The sequence below is a fragment of the Austrofundulus limnaeus genome, unplaced genomic scaffold, assembly GCF_001266775.1.
Source record: "Austrofundulus limnaeus strain Quisiro unplaced genomic scaffold, Austrofundulus_limnaeus-1.0 Scaffold1, whole genome shotgun sequence".
Lineage (NCBI taxonomy): Eukaryota > Metazoa > Chordata > Actinopteri > Cyprinodontiformes > Rivulidae > Austrofundulus > Austrofundulus limnaeus.
In genome coordinates this window covers 7,793,368-7,808,754 of record NW_013952403.1, presented here as the reverse complement: position 1 = coordinate 7,808,754, position 15,387 = coordinate 7,793,368, and the positions used below count along the sequence as shown (strand labels likewise).

At 39.5% G+C, this 15,387-nt stretch overlaps 2 protein-coding genes across 5 annotated transcripts in view; both read left to right on the top strand.

Annotated features, from left to right (window-relative positions):
* The window catches only part of prpf19 (pre-mRNA processing factor 19), an 8,308-nt gene extending 4,515 nt beyond the window's left edge, over positions 1–3,793 (top strand). Inside the window, exons 10-16 of the mRNA XM_014008007.1 lie at positions 769–878; positions 978–1,133; positions 1,223–1,292; positions 1,387–1,560; positions 1,732–1,814; positions 2,869–2,974; positions 3,071–3,793. Coding sequence (XP_013863461.1) covers positions 769–878; positions 978–1,133; positions 1,223–1,292; positions 1,387–1,560; positions 1,732–1,814; positions 2,869–2,974; positions 3,071–3,168 — 797 coding nt within the window. The 3' untranslated portion in view covers positions 3,169–3,793. The remainder of the gene's footprint in view (positions 1–768; positions 879–977; positions 1,134–1,222; positions 1,293–1,386; positions 1,561–1,731; positions 1,815–2,868; positions 2,975–3,070) is intronic.
* Positions 3,794–5,155: 1,362 nt separating this feature from the next.
* On the top strand, positions 5,156–15,008 carry tcirg1b (T cell immune regulator 1, ATPase H+ transporting V0 subunit a3b). Of its 4 annotated transcripts, none has more exons than XM_014007978.1 (21): positions 5,156–5,312; positions 6,153–6,275; positions 6,586–6,664; positions 6,774–6,922; positions 7,810–7,905; positions 7,994–8,055; positions 8,148–8,274; positions 8,363–8,445; positions 8,521–8,614; positions 8,708–8,920; positions 9,935–10,085; positions 10,202–10,341; positions 10,772–10,929; positions 11,018–11,108; positions 11,188–11,306; positions 11,421–11,634; positions 12,715–12,825; positions 12,896–12,973; positions 13,069–13,192; positions 13,364–13,535; positions 14,287–15,008. In XM_014007978.1, exons 2-21 carry the CDS (start codon positions 6,159–6,161, stop codon positions 14,378–14,380), a joined length of 2,472 nt encoding a protein of 823 aa, XP_013863432.1. In that variant the 5' UTR covers positions 5,156–5,312; positions 6,153–6,158; the 3' UTR covers positions 14,381–15,008. The 4 variants fall into 4 exon arrangements, with proteins under 4 accessions (XP_013863432.1, XP_013863441.1, XP_013863451.1 ...); XM_014007987.1 differs by having other exon boundaries at positions 5,157–5,306; XM_014007997.1 differs by having other exon boundaries at positions 5,157–5,316; positions 13,072–13,192.
* The last annotated feature ends 379 nt before the right edge of the window (positions 15,009–15,387 follow it).

The following is a 15,387-nucleotide window of genomic DNA, read 5'->3' as shown; positions in this document are numbered from 1 at the left end:
TCCATAAAGTAGGGGGTTGTATTATACACAGGTTTTTGGTGATTAGAATTTTTTAATGCTTTTTAAGCTCAAAAAATTATGATTGCAATATACATGAAAAAAAATACGGTAGCTTTGCTTACGAAATGTACGGTGAAAGGAAAAAAAAAAATTATGGAGTTTTTTATAATGCTGACTGGACAACATTCGTACCAGTAATATAGATCTACACAGTTCTTAGTAGTAGTAGTAGTAGTAGTAACTAGTAGTAGTAGTAACTAGTAGTAGTAGTAACTAGTAGTAGTTAGTAGTAGTAGTAGTAACTAGTAGTAGTAGTAGTTAGTAGTAGTAAGTAGTAGTAGTAGTAGTAGTAGTAACTAGTAGTAGTAACTAGTAGTAGTAGTAGTAGTAGTAGTAGTAGTAGTAGTAGTAGTAGTAGTAGTAGTAGTAGTAAGGAATATAATAATTTATTGGAACAGCCAGTGGGTTTACTCGACATTTTCTGCATCTCCGACATATTTTTGAATAAAAATATTTTGATGGGTTGTAAAATGTGATAACCTTGATCTTGTTGTTGTACTGTTGACAATTTATGCCAAAATATTGCATCCCTTTTTGACATTTCTTGCGTRACTGTCTGCTGCATCTCCTTTTTTACCACCATTCCTCGATGTTCCTCAGTCACAACTCAGTGCACAGCAATGGCACCTGTGCGGTGCACAATAAGTCACATGATGTCCCATCCAGTAATACAGATCAACGATCAGACATGGACTTGTTTCCTTCTAGGTGGAGCTGATAAGAACGTGGTRGTGTTTGACAAGAGCGAGGAGCAGATTGTGGTGACTCTTAAAGGTCACACCAAAAAAGTCACCTCTGTCATTTTCCATCCATCTCAGGTGATTCTTTCTCCTTTTCTTTTGTTGTGATAAAAATTATACTGATAAATGTGCCAAAAAAAGGTACACTTCTTGACTCTGTTATCTTTCCTTCTCCAGTCTATGGTCTTCTCTGCCTCCCCCGACGCCACCATCCGTGTGTGGTCGGTTACTGGGGGCAACTGTGTGCAGGTGGTGCGTGCCCACGAGGCAGGCGTCACTGGACTCTCTCTGCACGCCACTGGAGACTACCTGCTCAGCTCCTCTGAGGATCAGGTGTGCTTTCAGCTTAAATCAGTAAACAAACAAAAAAAAATCCCACATTAAGCTATTTCATCTTACTCACTTTGTTGTTGTTTTTCCAGTACTGGGCCTTTTCTGATATTCAAACTGGTAGAGTTCTCACCAAAGTTACTGATGAAAGTGCTGGCTGTGGTAAGAGCATCTGTGATTACTTTTGCGTTTAAACGGCTTGCCTGATGTCCTGCAGTCTGTTTCACAATGAAAAGGTTTTGTTTGGGTTCCACAGCTCTCACGTGTGCTCAGTTCCACCCTGATGGTCTCATTTTTGGCACCGGCACGGCCGACTCCCAGATTAAAATCTGGGATCTGAAGGAACGCACCAACGTGGCCAACTTCCCCGGCCACTCTGGCCCTGTCACCTCCATCGCTTTCTCTGAGAACGGATACTACCTGGCCACAGGTGAGGAGGAGTACACACTAATTCTTCACACTCCACCTATATCTTTAATTTGTGTTTACATGTGAAGTTGCAGACAGATATCAGAACTTGGTTATGCATTGAAACACCAAATTTTCCTTCTCTTGGGTTCATATTTGTTGGAGATCATAAACATCGCTGCTTGTATTTTAGGTGCTCAGGATAGCTCTGTTAAACTGTGGGATCTGAGGAAACTGAAGAACTTCAAGACCATCACGCTGGACAACAATTATGAGGTAATAATATCCATATTTTCCCTGTTGTAGGAAAGAAACATTTCTGTTTTGCAAATGAGTTAAGCTAGCAGCCTGCATAAAACATGCAGACTGTGTCTGCGACATTGTTCYGTGTCAACAATGTTTAACACGTGTACTGTGAGGATATGTTTGTAGGTGGCAGTACTGCAAGATAAAGGTCCAAAAAAATTCRGCTCTTTTCTGATTTTTATTTGTTTTTCAGCTGTTTTCTTGTGATCTCAGAGATGGGGAAGTTTTAAAGCTTTTCCCAAACAATAAACAAGCCATTATTGTGTTGTCTGTTATTATCTATGATTACACRTCATGTTTGATTTGAAACAGCACTATCCTTAAAATTAAAATTTATGTGTATGTTGAGTATAAAATGTGCTGCAAATAAAGATAGAGAACAAAGTGTCCTGAAAGGAACAGTGTGATCCTGGCTAATGTCTTGGTATTTCAGCTGTCTAGAGACAGCATTGTACTAACRGTTAAATGTGACCCATCACATCGAACTGAGGATTAAGTTTCAAGATGGTCTAGTGAGTTATAGCAAGCATTGGTTGAAAAATTAGCAATTTCTAGATTTAGTCAAAATATGGGAGCCTTGAATGATATATCTTAAATACAGTATAATTATAAAGAATGTTTTGTAGCACTTTTCTGAGCCGTAGCAACAACTAACCATGATTATGAGCCAAAAAAAACGTACAGTTTTCACTACTTTTCCCATGTGTTGGCGTAGCTTCTTTTAATCCAATATCCAAATATAGTTTGAGGTTTCGTCTTTTTAAAATCTGTCAAAAAATCCTCATAATACAGTATGTGAAAAATAGGATGTAGAYAGATTTTCAAGGGATTATCTCAATTAGCTAGACAATTTGAGCCTCAGCTTAGAGCGGTTCATATCAGGATGAGGGTATCAAATGTGGCTTAAAATGCCAGAAATGTGTTAAAAAAGTAAAATGTGCTAAGTTCAAAATACAGACATGTTGAATAATGGTGCTTTCATTTTTCAGGCTGTTTCATCGTATTTGTTCTTGTTTCTCCTCAGGTGAAGTCCCTTGTGTTTGATCAGAGTGGAACCTACCTGGCTGTCGGAGGGTCTGACATTCGTGTCTACATCTGCAAGCAGTGGTCTGAGGTTCTCAACTTTACAGGTGAGGAGAAGGAAAAATACAGAAAAGATTTTATCTGATGTGTATGTGACAGTGGTTCATCCCAGAGAGCATCATTTTTATTTTTTCACACTTTAGACCATACAGGACTGGTGACTGGAGTGGCCTTTGGAGAAAACGCGAAGTTCCTGACCTCAGCAGGAATGGACAGAAGCCTCAGATTTTACAGTTTGTAGAAAAGCAGAAAATCAACGATAAGATGATGAAGATGAATCGATCTGTTTGAGCAGTCGCTTTCCTGTGTCATTTTTAGAAAACAAAACAAAATCATTGTTCACTATACTACTTSGTTGTGTTAGTCGTACCAGGATGCCAGGAAAGATTTTGCATTTTACAAATATTACCTTTTTTTTAAACCATAGCGGTATGGTAAGTGTAACATCTGTTGGCTTTGTGGGTTTAAAATCTAAATGATGTGAGATAAAAAAATAATAATAAAAAAAAACAAAGGCCAGCATAAAATTCCTGTTCTGTTGCCAGCAGTTTTAATTTGTAGTTTTTTATTTTTTCCATTTTTGTATGTGTGTGGGGACTTTGCTTCTTAATGTAGACTAGCTTCTTTACTGTATTTTTTAGGTTAAATGAAAAAAAAAAAAACACCTGGTGATCTACAGTAAAGTGAAAGATGACGCATTTGCTTCTGGTGGAAAAACGTCATATTTAGCTTTCTTCAGTTTCATATCTCATTTTATGTTTTGTTTCAACATGTTTTTTTTCCCTACTGTAAATTTGTCATTGCTTACCGTTGTTCCTAATGCACCTCTGCCTTTGATGATAAAATAAAATATCTTTTTCAAATTATTTCAGTTTTTTTATGTGCTAACGAATGTTTTTAAAAAAGCCTTAACCATAAACATTGTTTACCAAAATTTAAGTTTTAGTCATTTTAACATAAGTACTTAACTGAAACTAAATATGACAGCTTTTGAGGCAGAAAGTGTGAATTACAGCAGTTTAAATTCAGGAATTAAACTGAATTATTTTTTATCTAAGAATGGATCCTGCATTTTCTTATTAAATTCCTTCAAATTTTCATAAACAAGTGAGTAATTATAAGATTTTTGTTTGAAAGTTATATTTTTGCACTTATACAGCCCTGACATGCCCTCCAATAGTAGTGAAGGACATTAAACTGTAGATAATTAAAACATTGGCCAGGCACTCACTTAATTGTTTTATTATAAAACCTTTCATTAAAATTAAACCAAGAGATKTTTTAGATGTTTTCAAGTAGGGGTCTCTGCAGACGAGAAGGCATTTCCAAAGAAAGGCGGTTCTTAAGAGAAACACCTGATTGGACGGACGTCTTTCAATGGGTATACCTGATTGGACGAGCACAAAGGGCGTGCCTACAGGCCTCTACCTGATTGGACGAACAAAAATAGGCATTATTAAAGCACATCACCTGATTGGATGATCGGTGCTTCGGCGTTTCTTTGTATTATTAGCTTACTTTCTACCCTAGCACTGGACTTTCTTATTTATTTTCAATACATTTAGYTTTACAAACTTGCTGTTGTTATCATGGTAATTAGACGACTTGGAAATAACAGCWGGCAGGTTAGCTGCTGGTATTATATGTCTATATGAAGACGCAGACGCAGTGTCRGACCCACTGTCTTCATTCATTATTTCTGCATATATTTATTAAATTGTGGCCAGGTTATGAACAGTTAATATCTTACCTGTTGTAGATAGCTCTTTGAACAACTTCAAGTTTGGAAAAAATAAAAAAAGCTAAATTATTACCAGAGGGCTAGCAGTTAATCTTAGCAGAACCAAACTGAAGCTGTTCTTGGTGCGATCTACAGCAGGTAAGATATTAACTGTTCATAACATTTCCATARAAGCCAAATATTTCATAACTACTGAATCATAATATTTGGACGTTGTAATTTATACATTTAAAAAATCTAATCATTTAGAGATGCTACATCAYATCAAATGGGATATCTTGTGAATGTAAGATGCTAAGTATTATTTTACAGATAATATCTGATAATTTAGTCTTAATAATTTTTAATAAAGTGAGCTTCCATAATTTAGAGCAATTTTTAAGTTGTTAGCTTTAGCCCTTGTGTTGCTCAGCTGAACCTCTGCAGCCCTCTGAATGACACCGGAAGTCTTGCCTCCTCGTGGCCAGACGAGAGTCGCACGTCGACCGTCACGTGAGTCCACAGTAACGTGACTCCGTCTGAAACGGGAAATGGGAAAAGAAAAACCACAAGTTGTCTGAAAGCTCTCTACAACGAGTCCACTTTGTYACGGAACCGGGTCGGGCCGCCGAAAACAGAACCTGTGGGAGTTAAAGAAGGTGCAGGCGGGTGAGATAACAGCCGTTTAGCTTGTTTTGATGCTAATTGTTTGCTTTATTTATCTGCTTGTCCATGACTGTTTATGCCATGACTTTTTTTGTCTTATACTTTTACTTCTATTTCGCTCACATTAAATAATTACTAAGTAAATCGTAAATTATCGTGCATTTTCTCTTTTTATTGACGCGTTTCGTTTTGTAACTCAAATCGAAACTTTGCACCATGACAAAAAAAAATCTGGACAGTTCAGGTGATCATTACAGCCAGAACACAACTCCCCCACTTCTTGTTTTCTATCCGTGTTGTTTGTTGTAGTCGTTTATTTTGACAGTTTTCGACTTGACCAATTTTGTCGTTTCCTCCACACAATTCTCTGTTTACTGGGTTTCTGTCAGATGATTCCCATTACAGAGGCCAGTCTAACTGTAATTCAATCAACAGCACAAATCACAAGCTACAGAATGCTGCCAAAAAATGTTAAAACAGAAAATATTCAGTCCCAGAACTAAAACAGACTGCACAAAAGTGGGATTTATTTCAGTTTTTGTCCACGACCTCATCCGCTTTAGGAAAGTGACGCCAGGAATCTGGAAACTAACGCTTAATTTTTGATCTTTTGTTTAATTTGTACTTGTTTGTCAGTTTTTAGGTCACATGAAAAGCAGAATAAGTGTTGCAGTTATTGCTATATAAAAGATGAAACATGAATGTGCAACAATGGAAATTCCACCTGATGATCACAATGAGGAAGATGTGGTTCTTCCTCTTTTCTGCAGTTACAGGTTCTCGTTGTCCTCTGAGCTGTTTATGATTTCTAAARCTGTTCGTTTGTCACTTGTTTCCAGGTGGTCATGGGGTCCTTGTTTCGAAGCGAGGAGGTCTGTCTGGTGCAGCTCTTCCTCCAGTCCGGCTCGGCCTACAACTGTGTCAGTGAGCTGGGAGAGCTGGGCCTGGTGGAGTTCAGAGACGTGAGTCTTATAAACGTTGGACTTTCCACTCGGCTCGTCATCTTTCGCTGCGAAGCTCAGAAAACACAAAGGCAAAAAGGGGCAGAGAGGAATTTGTCTCCTGACCAGCTTGTTATTGATTTGTAACTTTGTTGTGTATTTTGAAAGCTTTTAACAGTTTTCCTACACCTCATGAGAACTACAATCACCAATTCTGACCTGATTTTAAAGAAAAGTAAAATCTTTAGCTGGTGTGACRAACTGTGTGTGATCAGGTGAGCATGAATAACCCTGTTGCTCTCCTGTTTTTCCTCCCTTTTCCATGTTTCAGTTAAATCCCAACGTGAACGCMTTCCAGAGGAAGTTTGTCGGYGAGGTCAGACGATGCGAGGAGCTGGAGAAGACTTTCAGTAAGCGCTGACTCGTTCTTCCCCCTCGTGCATTTCCATCTTCTTCTTCTATTAGTCTCGTTCTGCTTTTCCATCTCTGCCCCTTTCTGACGTCCACTCTGTCCTTCAGCCTTCCTGGAGCAGGAGATCAATCGCTCCTTATCTCCGCCGCTGCGGGGGCCCCTCCCTCCTCCGACCCCGGTGCCTCCGGCCCCGCAGCAACGGGAACTCATCACCATAGAGGAGGAAAGCGAGCGGCTGGCGAGAGAGCTGCGAGAGGTGAAAAACTAATCGGCTGTGATAAATCATTTTGTTATCGCCCGCTAGCAAACAGCATATTTTTGTGTTGGCTAATTCACATTAGCCATTAGCTATTAGCTGAGAGTCATAACACTTTTCATCGTCTTTTACTTCAGTCAGGTGGAGGTGAGCGGATCGATCCAAGTATGTAGAGTATTGATACCAACGTTGTGCAGTTTAAGTCTTGTAACTCAGCACACATTCAGCAAYAAGAGTCCACTTTCTTTGTCTCTTTTCTTTAAATTGTCCATGTCCTGGATGACTGAGAATCCACAGAAATGTATGACTTTAATGTCTGTCATATTGATGCCGAAGTTACTGTATCAATATTTGAGTTTTAGCACRTCACTCCCTTTCCAAAAACAAAATGCTGCACCGGAGGAGCCGGCAAGAGACGGGTTTAAATGTAAACAGTGAACTAAACAAACAGGTCAGATAGTTATTTAATCAGCGCACCAGCTTCAGAATCGACATGCTAACGTGTAGCATCCACAGGCTACTTCTGTAAACAGCATCCTGAATCTAGCGTCAATATTTTTATTATCATGCCATGTGGGTCAAATCAGTGCCGTGGAGAGTTCACGCTGGAATTTAAAATATAATGTGAACGACCACGCAAAAAAAATAAAAAAAGATTTTTGCAAAAAGTTATTTTTGCAAAAAAAGTTATTTTTGCAAAAAAAGTTTTTTTTTTTTTTTTTTTTTTTAAAAAAGGATTTTTGCAAAAAAAAAAGGGGGATTTTTGGGAAAAAATGGATTTTTGCAAAAATATCAGAATTAAGACCTGCAAAGTGAATGTAGTCTGTAACTCTGGCATTAAAGTCAGCAAGTCTTTTAATTTTATATAATTTTTTTAAATTTCCCAGGTGTCCAGGAACAGAGACAGCCTTCGAGCTCAGCTCAATCAGCTCCATCAGTACAGAGGAGTTCTTACCAGAACACACTCGCTCACAGCCATGCAGGTGACTACCAATCGCCACCGGTTCTGAATCAACTCTGAAATAAAGTCGGAGGACAGAACTAATATGTTTCCATCTTTTCCTCTCACAGGCACCTCCACCTGCTCTGGAAGGCCACGGCCTGTTTGACAACCGTCAGGACATCCGCCTCAGGTTCAGCTCATTTCCAGACGCTCCTGTTGAGTTTTCCTAAACGTCCCTCAGCTTTCACCGAATTTCAAAGCCTCTACTCTCCTCTTCCTCAGTTTTGTGGCAGGAGTGGTCCATCCTTGGAAGGTCCCGTCGTTTGAACGGTTGCTGTGGCGTGCGTGTCGCGGTTACATCATCGTGGACTTCAGAGAAATGGGAGAACCACTTGTGCACCCAGACACGGTTAGATGCTGGAGACCTCAAGTTGGTCACACCTCATGAGTTTCTGCTCTTACCTAATCTAAATGCCGATTTTTTTTTTTTCTTTCAGGGGGAAATGGTGCAATGGACCGTGTTCCTTATTTCCTTTTGGGGAGACCAGATTGGACAGAAGGTTAAGAAGATTTGTGATTGGTAGGGAAATCAGTGCACCGGTTTTATTATTGTTATTTTTTCTTATGTTTTCTAACAAGACCAACGTTTTTCCAGTTTCCACACACAGACATTTGCGTACCCTGAGAGCACCGCAGAGAGAGAGGAAATTCTGCAGGGGCTTCAGGGTCGAATTGAAGACATCCACTCTGTAAGTGGAGGAAATCCACGGTGCCCCTTTCCAGAAAGCATTTTGTTACTAAACTCTCTCCTTTCACTTCCGTCTTTTTTTTTGCATTTCCAGGTGTTGAATCAGACCGAGGCGTTCCTGCAGCAGCTGCTGGCGCGAGCCGTGGCCTTCTTGCCTGCGTGGAAAGTGAAAGTCCAGAAGTGCAAGGCCATCCAGATGGTTCTGAACCTCTGCAGTCCCTCCGTGACCGACAAATGCCTGATCGCCGAGGCCTGGTGTCCCAGCGCCAAGCTGCCGGAGCTGCAGAGCGCCCTCAGAGAGGGAGGGGTGAGGAGGACGCTGCAGCGACCGGAGGCCGGGTGGTTTAAAGGGACCCCTGATTAGTTGTAACATTAGACTTTATTTGATAAACATTTATTTTAACTGTAAAATCAAGACTGTAAAAATACTGTAGGCTGTTTAGTTTTGTAATTTTTTTAAATATATTTTAACACAGGCGGAGCCAGTTTATTTACACACAAAGCATTTTGGGTAAATAATGATGTGGGTAGGTCCTCGGTGTGTGCTAGCTATATCCACCCTGAAGGCTAATCTTGGACAATATCTGATGATCGACTCTTTTAAATGAAACCAGAGAGCGTTGACAGAGAGGAGAAGGTAGAAATGACTCAGCCTGTAACTGAAAATATGGATGGAGGACAACAGAGCTGCTTCATGGAAGAAGAACCTCAGCTTAGCCTGTTAGCCTTCGCGCTAGCGCCGATACCATATTGCCTTATATGTATTAGCTAGGTGCTAGTGCGACAAACAAGCTAAACTGAGGTCCTCCATCTTTATTTTCAGTTGCAGGCTGAGTCATTTTTGCGTTCCCCTCTCTGTCATGTGGATGGAGGACCTCAGTGACGAGAGGAGAATGTGTAGCGCTGAGCTAATAAATATATATAGTGATAGCATTTGGGCTAATGTTAAAGCTAACAGGCTAAGCTAAGGTTCTTCTTCCATGAAGCAGCTCTGTTGTCCTCCATCTATATTTTCAGTTACAGGCTGAGTCATTTCTACCTTCTCCTCTCTGTCAACGCTCTCTGGTTTCATTTAAAAGAGTTGATCATCAGATATTGTCCAAGATTAACCTTCAGGGTGGATATAGCTCACTAGCAGCCTCACACCGAGGATCTATCCACGTCATCAATTACCCAGAATGCTTTGTGTGTAAATAAAATGGCCCTGTCCGTGTTAAAATATATTTTTAAACTTAAAAATATGTTTAATAAATAAAGTCTAATGTTACAACTAATCATGGATCCCTTTAACACCCATAAACAACTCTGTTTCTGTCCGCAGAGGAAGAGCGGCAGCAGCGTTGATTCTTTTTACAACCGCCTGCCCTCCAGCACCCCTCCGCCCACTCTGTTTCCTCTCAACTCGTTCACCACAGGTTTCCAGAGCATCGTAGATGCTTACGGAGTGGCCACCTACCGTGAGGTCAATCCTGGTACGTCACCGGGAACGTTTCCCTGAAAATGAAAATAAAACAAATGAACAAAAGAAAAATCCGTTCAGTTTTGCACCAYATGATGAGTGATGCCTTGTTTCTTCCTGCCTCTGCAGCCGTGTACACCATAATTACATTCCCCTTCCTGTTTGCGGTGATGTTCGGCGACGTGGGTCACGGTTTGCTGATGTCTCTGGCTGCCCTCTGGATGGTCCTCGAGCAGAATGACCCCAAACTGAAGAACAGTACAAATGAGGTGGTTTTTACCCCCAGTGCTAATCTTATACTTAGAAACAAAACGATTGTATCCAACTTCACATCACAACAAGCAGATGTTTGTTTTTTAAGACTAATTTAGCTTATCTTTTGTACAGTTTAGTCTAATTTTGTTCCCAAAGTATTAAAAAAACAATCCACATAAAGATAGCTAAAACAAGATAAAAAGAAATGCCAGTTCAGGAGACCGTTTTATCTTTTTTTATTTGACAGGAGTTCAGTCATCTGCAGCCTCTCTTCTCCTACGCTGCTGTATAGATAAGGTCTAGTTGTGTTTAAAAAGGGATTTATCTTTTATTCATGCTCTCCCCAGTGAAGTTTCCCATAAATCAGGCCCAAATGGGAGCGCCTTAATCTTGTTTTAATCAAAGGGGAACTCGTTTTAGGAGTGTTTTGAAATGCATTTTCAGATCTGGAAGATGATGTTCGGAGGACGATACGTGATCCTCCTGATGGGCCTATTCTCCATCTACACAGGGGCCATTTACAACGAGTGCTTCAGCCGAGGCCTCAACACCTTCAACTCATCGTGGCACGTCCAGCCCATGTTCGACAGGAACATATGGAAGTGAGAACAGCTCGAACGTTGTTAGGATTTCTGGTTTTGCCTGCTTTTTTTTTCTTTCCCTTTTTAACATTTGTGGTTTCTGCCTCAGCTCCTCGGTGCTGCAGGGGAGCCCGTTTTTAACCATGGACCCGAATGTGACCGGCGTTTTTACCAGCCCCTATCCGTTTGGAATTGACCCTGTACGCCTGTCACACTCCTCGTGTTTCAGTCTAAAACAAGCAAGAATAAACCAGTTCTTATTCTGCCTTTTTTTTAAAGGTTTGGGGTTTGGCCAACAACAAACTGACCTTCTTAAACTCCTACAAGATGAAGATGTCCGTCATCATCGGGGTCATCCACATGACTTTTGGAGTCTGTTTGTCGTTCTTCAACTACTGGTCAGTCGCAATGTTTATTTCCTTTTTTACGTTTTTGTGTTGTTGTTTTTTTACGACACCCACCGTTTTCCTGGCGCCTCCACTTGTTGCTTTTATTCTCTTGTGTTTCTGCAGGCACTTTGGAAAAACCAGCAGCATATTCTTCGTGCTGATCCCAGAGCTGTTCTTCATGCTGTGTCTCTTCGGCTACCTCGTGTTCATGGTGGTCTTCAAATGGATCGTTTACACCCCTGATAAGTCCAAAATGGCCCCCAGCATACTCATCCACTTCATAGACATGTTCCTGTTCACAGCCAACCCAGATAACCCGCCGCTGTATACGGGTCAGGTGCGTGTTCAGAAACAATTCACACTTTTTTTCCCGCCTTCAATAAAGTCACTGGGATTTATTAGTAGATTTTTAATATGTGACCCATCATATCAAAATGAGGATTCAGTCAAAGTTGGTCAAAATGATCTAATCACATTTTCAGATTCTGGCTTTAAAAGCTACATTTTGATCCCTGGATTGTTCTGATTTCATCAGCTTATCCAGAGATATGACTTAATTTGTCTCATTGGTTATGATAATACTTTACTGTTTGGTCTGAATCCTAATTTTATGTAAATTTATTAAGTAAGTTTTGATGTCAATCTAAAGCGGAAACTTCAAATTGTATTTGTATAATAAGATTTCCCAGTTGGAAAGAAACAAAAACTTTGCTAGCTCACAGGGAAAAATTCAAAATTTTAAGGCATTTTTTTCTCAAAATCAGTTTTTTTTGTTGGTACTGCTCAAAAAAAAATCTTCAAAATATTTTTTTAGGATTATATTTCAGACAGTTCATTGAAATGATACAGTGATAAGGCATTAATTCATTATATTTTGACAAAATGCAATTTTTGCACACGTTTAAATCAAAACCCTATTTCTGCCACTTTCCACTCATTTCGATATGATGGGTCACATACATTAAAAGTTCATACAAATTATTTTTGTCAAATTTAGCTAATAGGTAAAGTAGTGATATTTTAGAGGTGTCACTATTATCCATATTTTGCTGAAGTTATAAAAAAATTATTTATGCTTAAATTTCTTTTAATTTTCTGTTTTTAGTTTAAGGTTGTCGTGCTTGACTTTTCTTTTCTGTTGACACAATGTTCTTAAGCAGCTGAGACCTCAGATGCCATGTTTATTACAAGCACATGAACACAATAATACAGTCATAACAACCGGCGCTTTCACATCCTTTACCAGCTACAATGCTGCAGTTGTTGCTCCATGTTTAATGTAATGTTCTCCAATTTGAAAAAGTCTGGAGATCGTTATTTTGAACTGTACTGATTTGTGCTAGTGAGGCGGATTGTTGGCAGAAACGGCCGTGTTGAAAACGTTTTTTCATCTTTTTAAATGTTTTTTTCTGTGTAGCTTGTGGTGCAGAAGGTCCTGGTCGTGCTCGCTCTGTGTTCCGTCCCCGTCCTCCTGCTGGGGAAGCCGACGTGTGAATACTTGGCTTTCAGGAAAAGGCGGCACTACGCAGTAAGTTTCACCGACTTTGTCTTTTTTATGTCGTGAGACGCATTTTTCAACGAACGCTCTGTGACGTCAGGATGAAGAGAGGCGTCCGCTGGTGGCCGAGGACGGCTCCGTAAACACGAGTCAGGGCGAGGTGGAGGCTGAAAGAGAGGTAACACTGAACACAGCTGAAGTCGTGGCACAGAGGGAATCTCTGTTGTGCTCGTTATTTTTTATTTAATTTAATGTTTGGATCTGCACTTCCAGCAGGAGTTCGACGCCGCAGACGTGTTCATGCATCAGGCCATCCACACCATTGAGTACTGCCTGGGCTGCATCTCCAACACAGCGTCGTACCTGCGACTCTGGGCTCTCAGTTTGGCTCATGCACGTTAGTACAGACACGCGTCATCCTCACATGGTGCACGCAAATAAAATCAAGACTTCCTGTCTCAAAYCAGACATGTGAAGTCAGTTATTCATCCACTCGTGAGGTTTGTTTTTCTTCCCCCTCCTCAGCCAGCTGTGGCTCTCTGACAGTGAGTCATTTGTGTCTCTGCAGAGCTCTCAGAGGTGCTGTGGGTGATGGTCATGCGTCTGGCCCTGAGGTGGCAGGGCTACGTTGGATCTGCGGTGCTCGTAGTGATTTTCTTCTTCTTCGCTTTGTTGACCGTCTCCATCCTCCTGGTTATGGAGGGACTCTCGGCTTTCCTGCACGCACTCCGTCTGCACTGGTACGGAAGGAAAAAATATATATTTTTAAGGTTCATAAAAGCAAAATCACATGCAGGTTGCACAGTTTTTTTTTTAAGATCTGAGGTTGCTAAAAAGATCAATTATATTTAGGTATTTAAAAATATGTTTTCGTAATTGTGTGAATGCTTATCAAACATTCACATTATTGAGATCATTTTTTTTTCTTCTGTACATTTTTTTGGCATGTATCTCGCCCCACAATTTTTTATGATTTCAACAGTTTATAACATTCAGCTACTTTCAGGACATTCTGACTATGACTTTTGGTACTTCAGCAATTTTTACTTTTCAAGATATTTAGCTTATTCTGACTTTTTTTTCCTCATTGAAAAGAAAAGAAGCTGTCTTAAATATTCTAAAAACCCTTTGAAATATTCAGAAATCTTTCCTGTACTTTTTATTCTGGTACTATTTTTACCTCTTTTTGCCAATTTCAGCTTTCTTCAGCTTCTACTGAGCTGATTTTTAGCTACCATTTTAACCCTTTCTGGTATTCTTTCTGCTAATTTAAGCCATTAATGCTTCTTTCAGCTGTTTTGTRTGTGTGTTTTATTTAGCTACTTTTAGCTAATTTCAACATTAACATTTTTGCAGGAAATGCAAATTCTTTAGTTAAATATTATTATTTTGGTAAGTCTTAGCTCCTCTTTAAGCCCACTGCAGAATAAGGTAGACAAACATCTGAGTTGTTTTGTAGTTGAAGCTTGACTTTATGCTTCTCATCCACAGGGTGGAGTTTCAGAACAAGTTCTACAGTGGAATGGGTTACAAACTCAGCCCTTTCTCCTTCACGTCTCTGATCGGCGCTCCTGCTGCTATATGATTGGCCCGAGTGATTGCCCAACGGTTGAATTCACTTGTGTATTTATGTTAATCTTAAAAAGTATTCTTTTGCCTGTAAATCATGACGTGGTTCAATTAACTTGCACATGATCAATGATGCAGACTGTTATTTTTGCATCAGGAAGATGAAAACGAGTCGGTTTTGCTAAATTAGAATAGCTAATTTTGTAACCCCTTTCTAATTTTTTTTACTCTGAATATTGATTTCTAAATGCTTTTTTGGTATATCAAAAAGTATTTGGTAATTATTTAATTTTACTGTAAAAACACTAGATATAGACAGATTATAAAAAAGGGAACTCRCCTCCTAATAATGGGTCTATTTTGGTGTTTAAGGGAATGAGACTGTTGACTTAGTGAATGTTAAGCTCTTCCTGTAGGGATTGTTTAAGAATATAGGAACAATTTAAATCATTTCTCTAAGCCAAAGACTTTCCTCTTTTTTAATGTCTTCCAAACATACCACACCATAGGTATTTATTTGTAGTTGGATGTTTTATTAGTGCCTTATTAGAATAATTTGTGCGTGCCACTGCTTTGTCCAGGTATCATGTCTTCATTTTTTTTGACACGATCAAATTTGAAATAAAATAAAATGTTTAAATCTTGTAGTGTGAAGTAATTTATTCACAATGTTTGCTTGTTGCTTTTCAATACTTGGTCAAAGCAAAGTAAGCCAACAATTAAAATCAAGATATTGTTTTTCAAGACTGCGGTGTTGGCAGACACCATTTTTCACCTCATGGACAGGTTCTGTTCARTCATACAATCACGCACAATCATGCAAACAGACAATTATTTTTTACTTTTACATGTTTTGGGTGTCACCAGGTGTCTGCTAGAGATTAACCAAAACATATTTGATTCAATTTATTTACTTTTAGTTTGGGTTTGTGTTCCTACCACTAACAGATTGAGTGAAAGAAGGACCAGATGGAGATTGTCAAATGGCCCCTTTTGGACCCCCAAACCATATTCTGCCCTAAT